Source organism: Bos indicus, chromosome X (genome assembly GCF_029378745.1).
Source record: "Bos indicus isolate NIAB-ARS_2022 breed Sahiwal x Tharparkar chromosome X, NIAB-ARS_B.indTharparkar_mat_pri_1.0, whole genome shotgun sequence".
NCBI lineage: Eukaryota > Metazoa > Chordata > Mammalia > Artiodactyla > Bovidae > Bos > Bos indicus.
This window is the reverse complement of record NC_091789.1, coordinates 85,701,390-85,718,244: the sequence shown is the minus strand read 5'-3', so window position 1 is coordinate 85,718,244 and position 16,855 is coordinate 85,701,390. Positions and strand designations below refer to the sequence as shown.

The 16,855-nt window shown below is 37.3% G+C and overlaps 1 protein-coding gene across 2 annotated transcripts in view; it reads right to left on the bottom strand.

Moving 5' to 3' along the window:
- TEX11 (testis expressed 11) overlaps window positions 1-16,855 on the bottom strand; it is a 203,967-nt gene that overhangs the window by 84,207 nt on the left and 102,905 nt on the right. For both annotated transcript variants that reach the window (XM_019956488.2, XM_070785334.1), the window contains exons 15-17: window positions 14,615-14,700; window positions 12,894-13,031; window positions 668-770 (exon numbers count right to left, since the gene is read on the bottom strand). In XM_019956488.2, coding sequence (XP_019812047.2) covers window positions 668-770; window positions 12,894-13,031; window positions 14,615-14,700 — 327 coding nt within the window. The remainder of the gene's footprint in view (window positions 1-667; window positions 771-12,893; window positions 13,032-14,614; window positions 14,701-16,855) is intronic.

The following is a 16,855-nucleotide window of genomic DNA, read 5'->3' as shown; positions in this document are numbered from 1 at the left end:
GCAGGAATAATATCACAGCATATGGAAACCGATAACCAAGTCAAGATACCCATGTGTGCAGACACCTAGCAAGGAAACTATGCTTAACTTAACAGAAAGGACAAAGCACTAATGGGATAAGGTTCATGTTAGCAATTTTAACACTGTCAACTTTGTGGAGAGAAATTCCATTTTCAGGGCCAAATATCTCACTGATAACCTCCAAGGCTAAGTGAAAACAATTAAAAGGTATCCTGGAGACTTCCATTCTCTAAAGACAAATTCTTAACTGACTGAATTATAATTTCTCCCTGCCCCCAGCTTTTTAAGGTTAATTTTTAATAGGCTGTTTCAAATGACAAAGTATAAAAAAGTCTACAGTGACAAGACTTCCCCCTAATTCTTATCCGACATCTGCCTAGTTCCTATTCCTTCAGTAGGTAGACCTTTTGCTTTTATTTTTATGCAACCTTCCATAGTTTCTTGTTGTATGGTTGTATCATCTTTACATAAGGAAGCTACCATATATATATATATATATATATACACACACATATATATACATATATACACACATACACATATACATACATACATATACCCAACTCCATTGTCTTAAAGACTACTTTTTTCTTTTATGGTCAAAGATGATTATTCTTTGTGTTAATAGACAATATAACATTTATACCTCTGCCAGAGTTGCCTTCCACGATTGAAATCTTGAATATATAAAACTGAGTGAAAATGTTTCTAGGATCACGTTGTGCAGCTTTGATAACCGCATCTTTAGCCTGGAAAAAAAAAAAAAAAAAAAGGAATATTAGTGTGTTTTCATAAAACATATAAGGAAGATCTTACCATACTAATACTATCAATATAGTCACATTGGCTTAGGGACACTCATAATGAAAAGTCATGAACATAAGAAAAATCTTTAAAGAACTGTTCTATCACAATGCAATAGAAATCAAGAATTCTGCTCCTGAAAACAGGGCATATTATATATGTCAAACCAACAAAACACATTTTATATGTCAAACCTACTTAAAACAAGCAAAAACATTGCATGACATTTTTTTTTAATTCCAAAAGCAACTGACTAGTAAAGCAATTACCAAGAAATATCTAAGGAAAAGTGAGGTCCCAAAGAAGTAAATGGAGATTTAAAGCCATTGAAAAAATTTATTTATTCATCTATTGGCCATGCTGTGCAGCATGCGGGATCTTAGTTCGCCAACTAGGGATCAAACCCGCATCCCTGCATTGGAAAAATGGAGTCTTAACCACTGGACCATGAGAGAAGTCCAGCGACTTTCTTTTTCTGGTGGGCATTTGTAAACCTAGGCAAATGCTAACTTTAATTTAGCAAAACTAGCTCAGGAAAATAGACATCAAAACTCAAGGGACCATACTCTTAGGCTAAAGGTAAATCAGAAGTAAACTCACTTTTATCCACATTCTCAGGAGACTACAAAAAAAGTTACCTTGGTTCTGAGAAGAATGAAACAAAACAGGGTAGGGAGAACCAATCCCTAAGGTATAATATGAAGAGACTCTTTCATGTATCTACAGCCCCAAATCATATTATATGGGAGGCCAAAAGATATCAAGCTACGAATTTATCTTTCATTGATATCAAACATGGAGCTGACTGTGGCACAGACCATGAATTCCTTACTGCCAAATTCAGATGTAAATTGAAGAAAGTAGGGAAAACCACTAGACAATTCAGGTATGACCTAAATCAAATCCCTTATGATTATACAGTGGAAGTGACGAATAGATTCAAAAGATTAGATGTGATAGACAGAGTGCCTGAAGAACCATGGATGGAGGTTTGTGACCATCCCCAAGGAAAAGAAATGCCAAAAGGCAAAACGATTGTCTGAGGAAGCCTTACAAATAGCTATGAATAGAAGAGAAGTGAAAGGCAAAGAAGGAAAGCTATACCCATTTGAATGCAGAGTTCCAAAGAATAGTAAGGAGAGATAAGAAAGCCTTCCTCAGGGATCAGTGCAAAGAAACAGAGGAAAACAATAGAATGGGAAAGACTAGAGATCTCTTCAAGAAAATCAGAGATACCAAGGGAACATTTCATGCAAAGATGGGCTCAATAAAGGACAGAAATGGTAGGGACCTAACAGAAGCAGAAGATATTAAGAAGAGGTGGCAAGAATACACAGAATAACTGTACAAAAAAGATCTTCATGACCCAGATAATCATGATGTTGTGATCACCCATCTAGAGCCAGACACCCATCTAGGCCCACCTAGATGCGAAATCAAGTGGGCCTTAGGAAGCATCACTGTGAACAAAGCTAGTGGAGGTGATGTAATTCCAGTTAAGCAACTTCAAATTCTAAAAGATGATGCAAAATTCCAGTTAAGCTACTTCAAATTCTAAAAGATGTTGCTGTAAAGTGCTGCACTCAATATGCCAGCAAATTTGGAAAACTCAGCAGTGCCCACAGGACTGGAAAAGGTCAGTTTTCATTCCAATCCCAAAGAAAAGCAATGCCAAAGAATGCTCAAACTACTGCACAATTGCACTCATCTCACACACTAGTAAAGTAATGCTCAAAATTCTCCAAGCCAGGCTTCAACAGTATGTGAACCGTGAACTTCCAGATGTTCAAGCTGGTTTTAGAAAAGGCAGAGGAACCAGTGATCAAATTGCCAACATCCGTTGGATCATCAAAAAAGCAAGAGAATTACAGAAAAACATCTACTTCTGCTTTGTTGACTATGCCAAAGCCTTTGACTGTGTGGACCACAACAAACTCTGGAAAATTCTGAAAGAGATAGGAATACCAGACCACGTTACCTGCCTCCTGAGAAATCTGTATGCAGGTCAGGAAGCAACAGTTAGAACTGGACATGGAACAACAGACTGGCTCCAGATAGGGAAAGGAGTATGTCAAGGCTGGATACTGTCATCCTGCTTATTTAACTTCTATGCAGAGTACATCATGAGAAACGCTGGGCTGAAGGAAGCACAAGCTGGAATCAAGATTGCCGGGAGAAACATCAAATAACCTCAGAGATGCAGATGACACCACCCTTATGGCAGAAAGTGAAAGAACTAAAGAGCCTCTTGATGAAGGTGAAGGAGGAGAGTGAAAAAGTTGGCTTAAAACTCAGCATTCAGAAAACTAAGATCATGGCATCTGGTCCCATCAGTTAATGGCAAATAGATGGGGAAACAGTGGAAACAGTGACAGACTTTATTTTGGGGGGCTCCAAAATCACCGCAGATGTTGACTGCAGCCATGAAAGTAAAAGACGCTTGCTCCTTGGAAGAAAAGTTATGACCAACCAAGACAGAATATTAAAAAGCAGAGATATTACTTTATCAACAAATGTCTGTCTAGTCAAAGCTATGGTTTTTCCAGTAGTCATGTATGGATGTGAGAGCTGGACTGTGAAGAAAGCTGAGCACCAAAGAATTGATGCTTTTGAACTGTGGTGTTGGAGAAGACTCTTTAGAGTCCCTTGGACTGCAAGGAGATCCAACCATCCCATCCTAAAGGAGATCAGTCCTGGGTGTTCATTGGAAGCACTGATGTTGAAGCTGAAACTCCAATACTTTGGCTACCTGATGCGAAGAGCTGACTCATTTGAAAAGACCCTGATGCTGGGGAAAATTGAGGGCAGGAGAAGGGGATGACAGAGGATGAGATAGTTGGATGGCATCACCGACTCAATGGACATGAGTTTTGAGCAAGTTCCAGGAAATGGTGAAGTACAGGGTAGTTTTTTGAACATTGAGTTTTCAGACTGCTTTTTCATTCTCCTCTTTCAACCTCATCAAGAGGCTCTTTAGTTCCTCTTCACTTTCGGCCATTAGGGTGGTGTAATCAGCATATCTGAGATTATTACATTTCTCCCATCAATCTTGATCCCAGCTTGAGCTTCATCCAGCCTAGCATTTCACATGAGGTACTCTGCATATAAGTTAAATAAACAGGGTGACAATACACAGCCTTGACATACTCCACTCCCAATTTTGAATGAGTCTGTTGTTCCATGTTCAGTTCTAACAGTTGCTTCTTGATCTGCATATGGGTTTCTCCAGAGGCAGGTAAGGTAGTCTGGTATTCTCATCTCTCTAAGAATTTTCCAGTTTATTGTGATCCACACAGTCAAAGGCTTTAGTGTAGTTAATGAAGGAGAAGTCCATGTTTTTCTGGAATTCCCTTGCTTTTTCTATGATCCAATGGATGTTGGCAATTTGATCTCTGATTCCTCTGCCTTTTCTAAATCCAGTTTGTACATCTTGAAGATCTCCATTCCCATACTATTGAAACCTAGCTTGAAGGATGTTGAGCATAACCTTGCTAGCATGTGAAATGAGTGCAACTATGCAGTACTTGAACATTCTTTGTACGAGGCAATATAGATTGTGTGTGTGTGTGCGCGCGCACGCACACGCACACGCGTGCGCACTCAGTCAATCACTCAGTAGTGTCTGACTCTTTGCGACCCTATGTACTGTAGCCCACCAGGTTCCTCGTTCATGGGACTATCCAGGCATGAATACTGGAGTGGGTTGCCACTGCCTACTCCAGGGGATCTTCCGAATTCTGGGACTGAACTTGGGTCTCTTGCATCTCCTGCATTGCAGGTAAATTCTTTACCACTGTGTCACCTGGGAAGCCTATCAGGCATAGATTAGATTTCAATAAATATTTGTTGACTTAAAACCTAAATTATAGTGTTTTTACATTATGGCTGTACCAAGAATGAGTAAACATTAATCTTTACCTCAGGGTTACTTAAGTGCTAACTTTCTTTTACATCCATACAGAAACGTTTGTGGGGAAAGCTATACCTGCCAAAGAATCACAAAATTGCTTCAAAATCACTGATAAGTTATTATTGTACTAACAGAGGCCACAGTGCCATCTAGTGAATGTTATTCGTTTACTTCTGCTGATTACAAGCTCATTTTCACTCCTATAATGGAAAGGCATGATTTTTGGTATTTCATATAGCAAACAGAACCAATATAAAACCAACACATGAGACATGGTTGGTTGCATTTTAGGTCTTATAAATATTCTATAAAGAGTCTCATCTTGGGGCTGTTGTAAGTCTTATGACCATACTGCGCTTTGAGATTATGCTTTAGTTTTATCAATCTATAGTGATACAATGACATTCATGTATCTAAACTGCAGATACAAGCTGAGGATGGAATTTTTGTACTGAGTTAAAGAGTACTCAATTGTGTATGACTATTAACTTATAAACTATCACCAAAAGAATCCATTATCCTTCTCTTAACAAATATTAAAGTTTTATTATGATTTGCAGTAAATTCCATTATATCAAGTTGCAATAAATTACTCCTATACTTGTAACCCCAGCTCATTTCTCCCATATAAAGTCTGTCCATTCAAGTCTATGACTTTCACAAGCCAAACACTTTAACACCTTCGAAAATAAAAAAAAAATTAGGGTATTGGGCTTAAGGTGCTACAAATTTCCCAAAGACAGATTTGATGTCTATGAAACTACAGAGTTTAATATTGCCTCACAAAATGTACTGGAGATACTGAATAGATAATGGTGATTAAAAATTTACATTTCTACAAGTTAGAAAAATAAACTAAAGAAACTACCTATATTTAGCATTGTTATCTCAGAGTGATGTCACCAAATACATGAACTGATGAATCTGTAACATAACCTACTGAGAGTTCAGAAAATAGATTCTCCAACCTCTTTAACCCATTCAAATTGATTTATGATCTATGACTCAATGTTTCATGTCAAAAGAAAGGAACTGAGCTAGAGAAAGGAATAATGGGATGATTTTTAAAATAACATAACCTCATTCACTTCTGATAATCCAAGACATTCACATATTTGGTTACTTTTAATTTCCAATTATCCACAGTAGGAAGGACACAAATAGCATGAACAAATAGAATTCCTATATCAGGGAAACTGACAAGCATTTATGGAGTCTCTATGACTATTTTTTTAATATAATGAGTGTTTACTATGCAATAGGCTCTATGCTAGATATCAGACAAAATAAAGACATAGCCCTATCTTAGAGGAGGTATCAATTTAATAGGGAGCTAAGATAGGTATAGGGCTTCCCTGTGCTTCAGGGTAAAGAATCTGTCTGTAATGCAGGAGACGTGGGTTTGATCCCTGGGTCAGGAATATTTCCTGGAGGAAGAGATGGCAACCCACTCCAGTATTCTTGCCTGGGAAATTCCATGGACAGAGGAGCCTGGAAGGCTACAGTCCATGGAGTTGCAAAGAGTCAGACATGACTGAGCACACACACAAAACAGGTATACAGATAACTAGAAGAGAAGACATAACATAAGTACCTAGGTAAAAACAGATGTGTAACAAAATCTTAGAGGAAGACCAAGACTCAGAAATTTCCTTAGGAAGCTAAGACTGTCATTGTAATCCAGGCTTTGAAAAAGTTATTTCAAAAGGTAGGGATATACAGAAGAGGTAATTTGCAATACATAAGCATGGGAAAAGTTACAGAGGCAGAAAAACATGTAGTATGGTTAGGAAGCAGCAGGTACTTCAGTTGGGGACAAACATAGTACATGTGTACAGGAAATAAAATAGGATTATTTTATTTAAAGATTACGGAGGACCTTAAGTCTAAGGAATTTGGTCTTTATTTATAGTGAGCCAGTGAAAATTTTTAGCAAGATATAATAATCATTTATAAGATTATTCCAATTGTCTTAGAGGTAATGAAGGCTTGGACTAGGATAGTAAGGTAAAGATGGAAGACGAGACAGTTGGCAAAAGTAATGCAGAGGTAAAAGTGACCAGATGTGGAACATGACTAAATATAGAGGGAGAAGAAAGAGTCCATGAATGTGATATTTCAGTCTTAGATAGATGTATATACCCAAGGACAGTAAAAAGGTAGAAGTGGGCTGTGAGAAAGATCAAGGTTAGAGATATAGATGTGGGAATGGAGAGCTGAAGCTAAGAAAGCAGCTGAGGGATTACTGAGGGCATAGTGTACAACTGAAATAAAAGAATAAATTCAACAAATGTTTACTGAAAACTTATAAAACACCAAGAAAATAAATTTTAAAATGTTTACTGAAAACTTATCATGTACCCAGAATGTTCATGCAGTGTTAAGGATAAAATGGACAATGAGATAAACATAGAACCTGCCCTCATCCAACATTTGGGAAGAGACTGCTGGTAACATAAATAGAAAAGGAAGAGTCAGAGCACAGGATTAAGAGAGTATATCACACAGAGAAAACAAACTTACGGTTACCAAAGAGGAAAGAGGGTAGAGGAAGGATAGAATAGGAGTTTGGGATTAGCAAACACAAAATACTATATATAAAACAAACAACAAGGCCCTACCGTACAGTACAGGGAACTATATTCAGTATCTTATAATAAACAATAATGGAAAAGAATATGAAAATACATATGTGTGTATATATATATCTGAATAACTTTGCTGTAAATCAGAAACTAACAACATTGTAAATCAATTATACTTCAATGAAAAAGAGTATGTTATAGAAGCCAAGGAGAAAGTTTCTAGAAGGGAAAAAGTAGTTGACAGTATTATATTCTTTTGTGCTAGAAAGACCAGAAAACAAGAAGGACTGAGAAAAAATCATTATACTTTATCATTAAAAGGTCATTAGTGGGACTTCCCTGGCAGTCCAGTGGTTAAGACTGTGCTTCCAATGCAGGGGATGCAGGTTTGATCCCTGGTCAGGGAACCAAAATCCCACATGCCACATGGTATGGTAAAGAAGTTTTTTAAAAGGTCACTAGTGATATTCAAAAGAGCAATTTATAGAATCATGGACATAAAAATCATGAAGAGGGGAGTAGATGATGAGGCCAAAAACTTGTCTTTCCCTCTACTATCCTGGTGGCTCAGATGGTAAAGCGTCTGCCTTCAGTGTGGGAGACCTGGGTTTGATCCCTGGGTTGGGAAGATCCTCTGGAGAAGGAAATGTCAACCCACTCCAGTACTCTTGCCTGGAAAATCCCATGGATGGAGAAGTGTGGTAGGCTACAGTCCATGGGGCTGCAAAAAGTCGGACATGACTGAGCAACTTCACTTTCACTTTCTACTATCCTGTATGTGGTGTGTCAGAGAATTCTCTCACCTCCACTTTCATATTCTATCTAGAATCTGACCACTTCTCCCCATTCACACTTCCTCCATACTGGTTCATGCCACCATAATCTCTTGCCTAGATAATTTCAGCAACATCCTACCTCTTCCCCCTGCTTCTACTCTTACACCCAGCTCAATCTGTTCAACACAGTGAGTGAGTGATTTTATTAAAATGCGAGTCAGATATTATCACTCCTCTGCCTCAAACTCCCTCACTGGTTCTCCATCTCAAGAGTTAATGACATAAATCTTTACAATAAAATACAATGTCTTTCTTACAAATCTGTTTCCCTGCTACTTCCTTGATCATATCTCCTACTTTCCCTAATATTCCCTTAGCTCCAGACACACTAATCTCTCTGCTGTTCGTCAAACACCACCCATATGCTCCTACTCCCACATCCCCCACAGCCTTTGCACTTGCTACTCCTCTGTCTGGAATGCTCTTGTTTAAGATATTTATAGCTAGATCCCCCATTTCCTCAGGTTTCTACTCAAAAACTACCTTTTCACTGAGGCCTTCTGTAAAATTACAACCCTTCATTCCTCCTCTAAAACATTTACTACCCTTTCCTACTTAGTTTTCTCTAGCACTTATCACTGTCTAATATAACAGGGATCAGCAACCTATGGCCTTTGGGCTACATCCAGTTTACCATCTATCAAGCTAAGCTTTACTTTTTTTAAAGGTTGAAAAAATCGAAAGAAGAATACTTTATGACACAAAAAGTTATATGAAATTCAAATTTTAATGTTCCTAAATATAAAGTTTTATTAGCACAAAGTCATGTCAGTTTGTTTACATTTGGTCTACAGATGTTTTCATGGTACAACTGCAAAGTTGAGTACTTGCAAGAAAGACTGTGGCCTAGAAAACCTGAAATATTTACCATCTGGTTCTGTACAGAAAATATGTTGACCTTTTTAATATACCATAACATTTATTTTTTCATTGTCTGTGTCTCCAGTAGAATATAAACTCTGTAGGGGTAGACAGTTTTGTCTACTTTGGTCACTACTATATCCCCAGTGCCTAGAATAGTATTTAACATGTAGTAGACAGTTAATAAATATTTTTTGAATGAATGAATACTAAAAAAATATAGGCAGTAATTTTAGGTTATAAACTTTGGTAATGAAAAGAAGGACAAACTATAATTTGGGGAGGATGACAGGTTGAAGGAAAGCTTTCGGATAGAGAAGGCATAAAAATAATTGTAGTGACAGGGAAAGAAACAGTAGAGAGAAAAAGATTAAAAAACTAGCATTGAAATTTGTAGAGAAGGTCCCATGGGAAAGTTACTTCTTTCTCCGAGATAAGCGAGAAGAAAGAATGGATAAAGAGGAGAGGAGCTGATGTCAGTGGCTACAAACCCAGAAAATTAATTTTTGTTGTGTTTTTTTTTTTTTTGGCTAAAACAAAGGATAAAGCTTTGGGCTTAGGGATAAAAAACATTTCACAATTACCAAGGGTTGGTGGAGAGTAAGACAGAAAGTCAACAAGAGTCCGTTTTAGTTAGTGCTTATGTGAAAACTGTGGGTTTCCCTAGTGGCTCAGATGGTAAAGAATCTGTCTGCAAAGCAAACCTGGGTTTGATCCCTTGGTTGGGAAGATCCCCTGGAGAAGGGAATGGTTACCCACTCTAGTATTCTTGCCTGGATAATTCCAGGGACCGAGGAGCCTGGTGGGCTACAGTTCATTGGGTTGCAAAGAATCAGACACGATTGAGCGACTAACACTTGGGCTTCCCAGGTGGCAGGAGTGGTAAAGAACCTGCCTGACAATGCAGGAGACATAAGAGATGTGGGTTCGATCCCTAGGCTGGGAAGATCCCCTGGAGGAGGGCATGTCAACCCACTCCAGTATTCTTGCCTGGAAAACCCCATAGACAGAGGAGCTTGGTGGGTTACAGTCAATAAGGTTGCAAAGAGTAGAACACAACTGAAGCAACTTAGCATGTGAAAACTAAGAAATTTTATCAGATTCAATAAACATGAATAAAAAAATTTCTGAACAATGCTCAAATAGATCAAGGGAAGGAGTGAAAAAATCACAAAATAAAATTAACCAGGCTAGGTGGGAATAGCAAAATAGTAAAATATGATGAACTGTGTGATTTTTTTCACCTTTCTATCTGTCTTAGTGCACAGTAGACTATTCTTATATGGAGGGTATCAAATCGGTATCTGGTAAGTTTAAGACAAGAAAAATAAAATGGAGAAATAAACTAATAGTAATCAAGTAGGCAATCTAGCCTTAAATGATATAATCACAAACCGAGTATACATATTAGAACCCACCTGGTTTCCTGCTGCCTTATTCTTCCCTTCCTCACTACTAATACCATTTGAACTCCCAATTATAGGCTCAGTCCTACACTAGGCTCTAGAACCAAAGCTAACACAAAGGAAATTTAAGAAGCATTGCTTCAAGTCTTAGAAAACTCTAATGCAAACTAGTACAGCCACTATGGAGAACAGTGTGGAGATTCCTTAAAAAACTGGAAATAGAACTGCCTTATGATCCAGCAATCCCACTGCTGGGCATACACACTGAGGAAACCAGAAGGGAAAGAGACACGTGTACCCCAATGTTCATCGCAGCACTGTTTATAATAGCCAGGACATGGAAGCAACCTAGATGTCCACCAGCAGATGAATGGATAAGAAAGCTCTGGTACATATACACAATGGAGTATTACTCAGCCATTAAAAAGAATACATTTGAATCAGTTCTAATGAGGTGGATGAAACTGGAGCCTAGTATACAGAGTGAAGTAAGCCAGAAGGAAAAACATAAATACAGTATACTAACGCATATATATGGAATTTAGAAAGATGGTAACAATAACCCTGTGTACGAGACAGCAAAAGAGACACTGATGTACAGAACAGTCTTATGGACTCTGTGGGAGAGGGAGAGGGTGGGAAGATTTGGGAGAATGGCATTGAAACATGTAAAATATCATGTAAGAAACGAGTTGCCAGTCCAGGTTCAATGCAAGATACTGGATGCTTGGGGCTAGTGTACTGGGATGACCCAGAGGGATGGTGTGGGGAGGGAGGGGGGAGGAGGGTTCAGGATGGGGAACACATGTATACCTGTGGCGGATTCATTTTGATATTTGGCAAAACTAATACAATTATGTAAAGTTTAAAAATAAAATAAAATTTAAAAAAAAAAAAAAAAGAAAGAAAACTCTATTATCTATTCACTTTGTATTCTCTTTTAGGTAACTGCAGTCTGGCTCCCCATGCTTGAGCTCCTCTTTAGAGCCAGTCACTTTAGGTTTGGAGCTCGACCTTGCTTTTTTTAGTCTATGTACACATACGCCCAGTGATATAAAGATTTTAGTCCTGCATCTGAGTCCAAATCTCAATGACTGAAGACCTGTTCCCTGATTGATGAGCTTATGTGATACCAACTACCTATGTGCCTGACTTATGGAATCTTTCCAACTTAAACTTTCCCCACTGCCATAATCTTCTGATTTGCTCATTAGGATACCCTGATGCCAACTGCTTTACTGAGCTGAAGGCAACTTGTTCATCTTTGTAACTTCAGAGACTATTACAGTATCTCATACAATATTCTTTCCATCTTGATGAGCTGATGAGATATCCCTCCTTGGCCTGCAGATGCATCCATCTCCCAGCTCTAGGTCTCAGTACTTCTCAATCTTCCAGATTAACACAAATCATAGAAGTCACAAAAGCTTTGTGATTCTCTTCTTTATACGTCTTTAAGTAAGCAGTGGGAAATTAACTTTCTGAAATAGTTAATGGTATTCTGAGCAGAAATATAATTAATTAGGTAACAAAATCTATGTGACATCTTTTCAGGTCTTTAAATAAATAGTAGTCAATTATCTTTCTGAAACAATTAAATGTTAGCCTGTGTAGAAATACGATGAAGTAAATAAACTTTCAACTTCTCTTTCAGGACTGAATTTATACAAACTAAATGGTAAATACTCTTGTGAAAGAAAATCTGAAGTATTCATTCAGACAAATAATCCTTCAAAGTGAACAAATCTTCAAAGAAAATGTCTATAATTACATCCTTTAATCACATATTTTCCCCTAAATTTGTCATTAAAACTTAAAAAGCAACCAAAAGCTTCATACTGGGTCCATACTTGTCCATCCCGTTTCTTTGTCCTACAACAAGGCAATATAATATACTCCCTTCCCATCATGTGCATACTATTATGTAAGCAAAGGAAGAAATGTCCCAATTGCTTTGGGAAGTAGGAATGGCTCTATCCTCAAACAAGTTTTATCTATTTTACCTTCTAGAATTTTGTCCTGATAAGAAACCAATTGCTGAACTTTTTAAATAGTGGTAGAAAGGCAAGAGCTAACCCATAAAGTAAAAGAATGATATTTCATCCAAGTATTTGTTCTAACTGAGTGCCTGACCAAAAAAAGTGTTTACCTTAAAATTTATTCTGCTTCAAAGGACAATACTGCAGATGGTTAGTAGCAGATAACTCTGTTCATGAATTCCAATGATACACTACCTTTCAGAACAGAGTTAAAAATAAATAGTAAGCAATGGAATTAAGAGTCTATAAATTCTTTCTCCTATTGGGAAGTTCTACTAGTGTGTGAGTCAGGAAACTATCAATTTGACTTTGTCCTGTATGAAGGAACTCTCAGATATCCTAACCTAATAGTCAAGATATCACATTGTAATTATCTCTCTGCCACCGCCTATAACATATGCTATTTTTGAAAAAGAGATAAATTAAATGACCTTATCAAATTGTCCCAAATGCAGGTAACAAGAAGCCATGTTCCTCTGTAGCTTGGCCAAGTCCAGATCAGATTGATCAGCTGCATAAAATCTCAGAGAATAACAGTACCAGTGCAGGGCATCATCAAAATTGTGTACCTAAAATTTAATAAGAAATAACAAAATTACAGAGATATCTCTACATTCGACCCTAATTGGTCCAAGTCATCTCTAGAAACAAAAAATGGTAATGCTGAAATTTTTAGTCAACCAAAACACATCTTTAGTTGGATGCTAAGTGCATTTTATTACCAGCCTTGATGAATATAAGTCATAGTGGCAATCAATATTCTCTCTTCTTCCCTCACATCAACAAAATTAAAAGGCAACCTATGAAATTAGAGACAATACCTGCAAACTACATATTCAATCAGAATATGACCCATCAGAACAAGACCCAGTTTACCTCACAGTTAGTATCTCCCATCAGGAAGCTTCCATAAGCCTCTTATCCTTATCCCTTGGACTGCAAGGAGATCCAACCAGTCCATTCTGAAGGAGATCAGCCCTGGGATTTCTTTGGAAGGAATGATGCTAAAGCTGAAAAACTCCAGTACTTTGGCCACCTCATGCGAAGAGCTGACTCATTGGAAAAGACTCTGATGCTAGAAGGGATTGGGGGCAGGAGGAGAAGGGGACGACAGAGGATGAGATGGCTGGATGGCATCACCGACTCGATGGACGTGAGTCTGGGTGAACTCCGGGAGTTGGTGATAGAGAGGGAGGAACTAAAGAATCTCTTGATAAGGGTAAAAGAGGAGAGTGAAAAAGCTGGCTTAAAATTCAGCATTCAAAAAACTAAGATCATGGCATCTGGTCCCATCACTTCATGGCAAATAAAAGGGGAAAAAGTGGAAACATTGACAGATTTTCTTTTATTGGGCTCCAAAATCACTGTGGACAGTAATTGTAGCCATGAAATTAAAAGATGCTTGCTCCTTGGAAGAAAAAGTATGACAAATTTGGACAGCGTATTAAAAAGCAGAGACATTACTTGGCCGACAAAGGTCCATATGAGTCAAAGCTATGGTTTTTCCCGTAGTCGTGTATGGATGTGAGAGTTGGACCATAAAGAAAGCTGAGCATCAAAGAATTGATGCTTTTGAATTGTGATGCTGAAGAAGACTCTTTAGAGTCCCTTGGACTACAAGGAGATCAAACCAGTCAATCCTGAAGGAAATCAACCCTTAACAGTCATTGGAAAGACTGATGCTGAAGCTGAAGTTCCAATTTTTTGGCCCCCTGATGTAAAGAGCGGACTTATTGGAAAAGACACTGATGCTGGGAAAGATTGAAGGCAAAAGAGAAGAGCATGGCAGAGGATGAGATGGTCAGATAGCATCACCAACTGACTCAATGGACTTGAATTTGAACAAACTCTGGGAGATAGTGAAGGACAGGGAAGCCTAGTGTGCTGTAGTTCACGGGGTTGCAAGGGGTCAGACACTGACTTAGAGACTGAACAGCAACAAACTCCCAGTGGGGATGAATCACATCTTAGCATTTTTAAATAAATTCTTGTCCACTGCCCATTAATGTTCTGTATTACATTTAATAAATAGTATATAAGCAGAAAGAGATTATTAAGTATTTGATGCTCTATGATCTTTATAGTGAACACACTGTTTTATTTGTTAGTGTGAAGAAAGAATATAAAGAATAAAAATAGATTATTCCCAAACCTCAAAACTTTTGGCAGCTTGTTTCCAAATAATGTTGTGGAAATAGCCTATTAATTCTGATGCCAGTGGTTTTCCTGTTTGGTGACCTGAAAAAAAAAAAAAAAACAAGCTCTAAAAACAAGAATCAAGATCTATTACATTAAATAAAGAGCAATAACTGTATTCAGAACCTATAACCTTTACGTAATGGACAAACACAACCACATTCAGACAGGTTTTCATCATCAATTTTAGATTTTTCTAGCAAAATTGACTATATAATACAATCAGAGTTTGCTAGAATCACTGTAATTTTCCCATCAATCTGTAATAGTTTTCCAGCCCAGTTTCTTTTTAATGTGTTTTCTATGTTCCAAATTTGATCATCATCTGGTGCCTTAATGTTATTATCAGTGAACAGACAGCAATGCTAGAAATCATGAATAAGAAGTGTTTATACTATTATATACTAACTAGATCAGTTCAAGTTCACAAGAAAGGCCAATTATATCTTAAAGCCTTTGTAAAATACTTTAAGACCATGTTTACACATAAACTCTATTACTTTAAATTGTAATATGTCTGATTGTTTCTGGTCTAGACGTTTACAGGGCTCAAATACATTAGCACACACTAAAGTAAAGTTTAATCTATAGTAGAATTGTATACCTCTTCCAATTCCACCCCTTTGTCACAATCAATTTCCACAAAAGTCTTGATTAGAAAACAGAATCTCTCAGCAAAAGACACACAGATGTATAGAACAGTCTTTTGGACTCTGTGGGAGAGGGCGAGGGTGGAATGATTTGGGAGAATGGCATTGAAAAGGCATTTATATTATCATATGTGAAACGAATCGCCAGTCCAGGTTTCATGCATGAGACAGGGTGCTCGGGGGTGGTGCACTGGGATGACCCAGAGGGATGGGATGGGGAGGGAGGGAGGTTCAGGATGGGGAGCACATGTACACCGTGGCAGATTCATGTCAATGTATGGCAAAACCACTACAATATTGTAAAGTAATTAGCCTCCAATTAAAATAAATAATTTTATATTAAAAAAAAGTCTCTGACCCCTCAAGCAAGTCAGCAAAGTTTGTTCCACGATTTAGTCAAAAATAGTCACATGAAAGTAAAAAGCCCTGTAAAGTACATACCTAAAATATTATAATATGTTGAAAGTATAACTGTATAATTGGATACCATAATACAACTTTGGCTAACTGTAATCATGGAAAAGTAGTTATTCTAGATAATAAAGTTTTCTAATTACCTGGCAGTTTACTTTCATCAAACAAAATATTTTTAAGAAGTCTAAATCACTTACGGTTCTTAAATTTTTCTAAAAATCATGTTTTAAGAATTATGTTTTTCTTTTTTAAATATATTTTTTAAATGAATCATGTTTTAAAAGAAACAAAGAGAAAGAAAAATGCCCAGGAAATGAACCAATAAGAAAATCCGTTTTACCATCTGGATCTCTGATACAATGAGAGAAACCAACATGAAACACTTTCATCTCAGCCAGATCCTCCCAGAGTGGCTTCTCCAGCCTTCAGTGCTGGAAAGCTATTATCCATGAATATATCTAGTCTTTTTTAAAAAATTTATTTATTTTAAACATACTTTCTAGTTTATGAAGCATAACTATTTTTAGACTATTGAAGGTCAACAATTACAGCCATTGTATTTTATTATACTGTTAGTATACCATAATGATGACTTCAGGGATTATTGTATAGTAAAGAAATGGCAACCCACTCCAGTATTCTTGCCCGGAAAATCCCATGGATGGAAGAGCCTGGGAGGCTACAGTCCATGGGGTCACAAAGAGTCAGACATGACTTAGCAACTTCACATATTATTATACTTTTAAAAGTATTTAAAATGTTTTTATACAATTTATAAGGTTTTTCCCTCCCTTGTAATCAGGATATCTTTATATTTCCTTGTAGGTCATCCTTTCTCCCTTCATAATATACTACCATTAAAATGCTGAGGGTTGGAAAATCACATAACCAAGCTTATCAACACTGGGTCTAAAAATAACTAGATTCTTAGTGAGGATACGGAGGAAAGGTGTCATCAGTAAAATACACTTCATAGAATCTAGAGTTCAAAAGACTCAGAGATTATCTAGTCAAAAGATTTCCTTTAAAAATCAATGCCTTTGTTTTTATAAAACATGATTCATACTTATAAAATTCAAGCAATCTGGTAAACAACAGAAAAGCAACAAATCACCAAAACTTCCACCACTCAG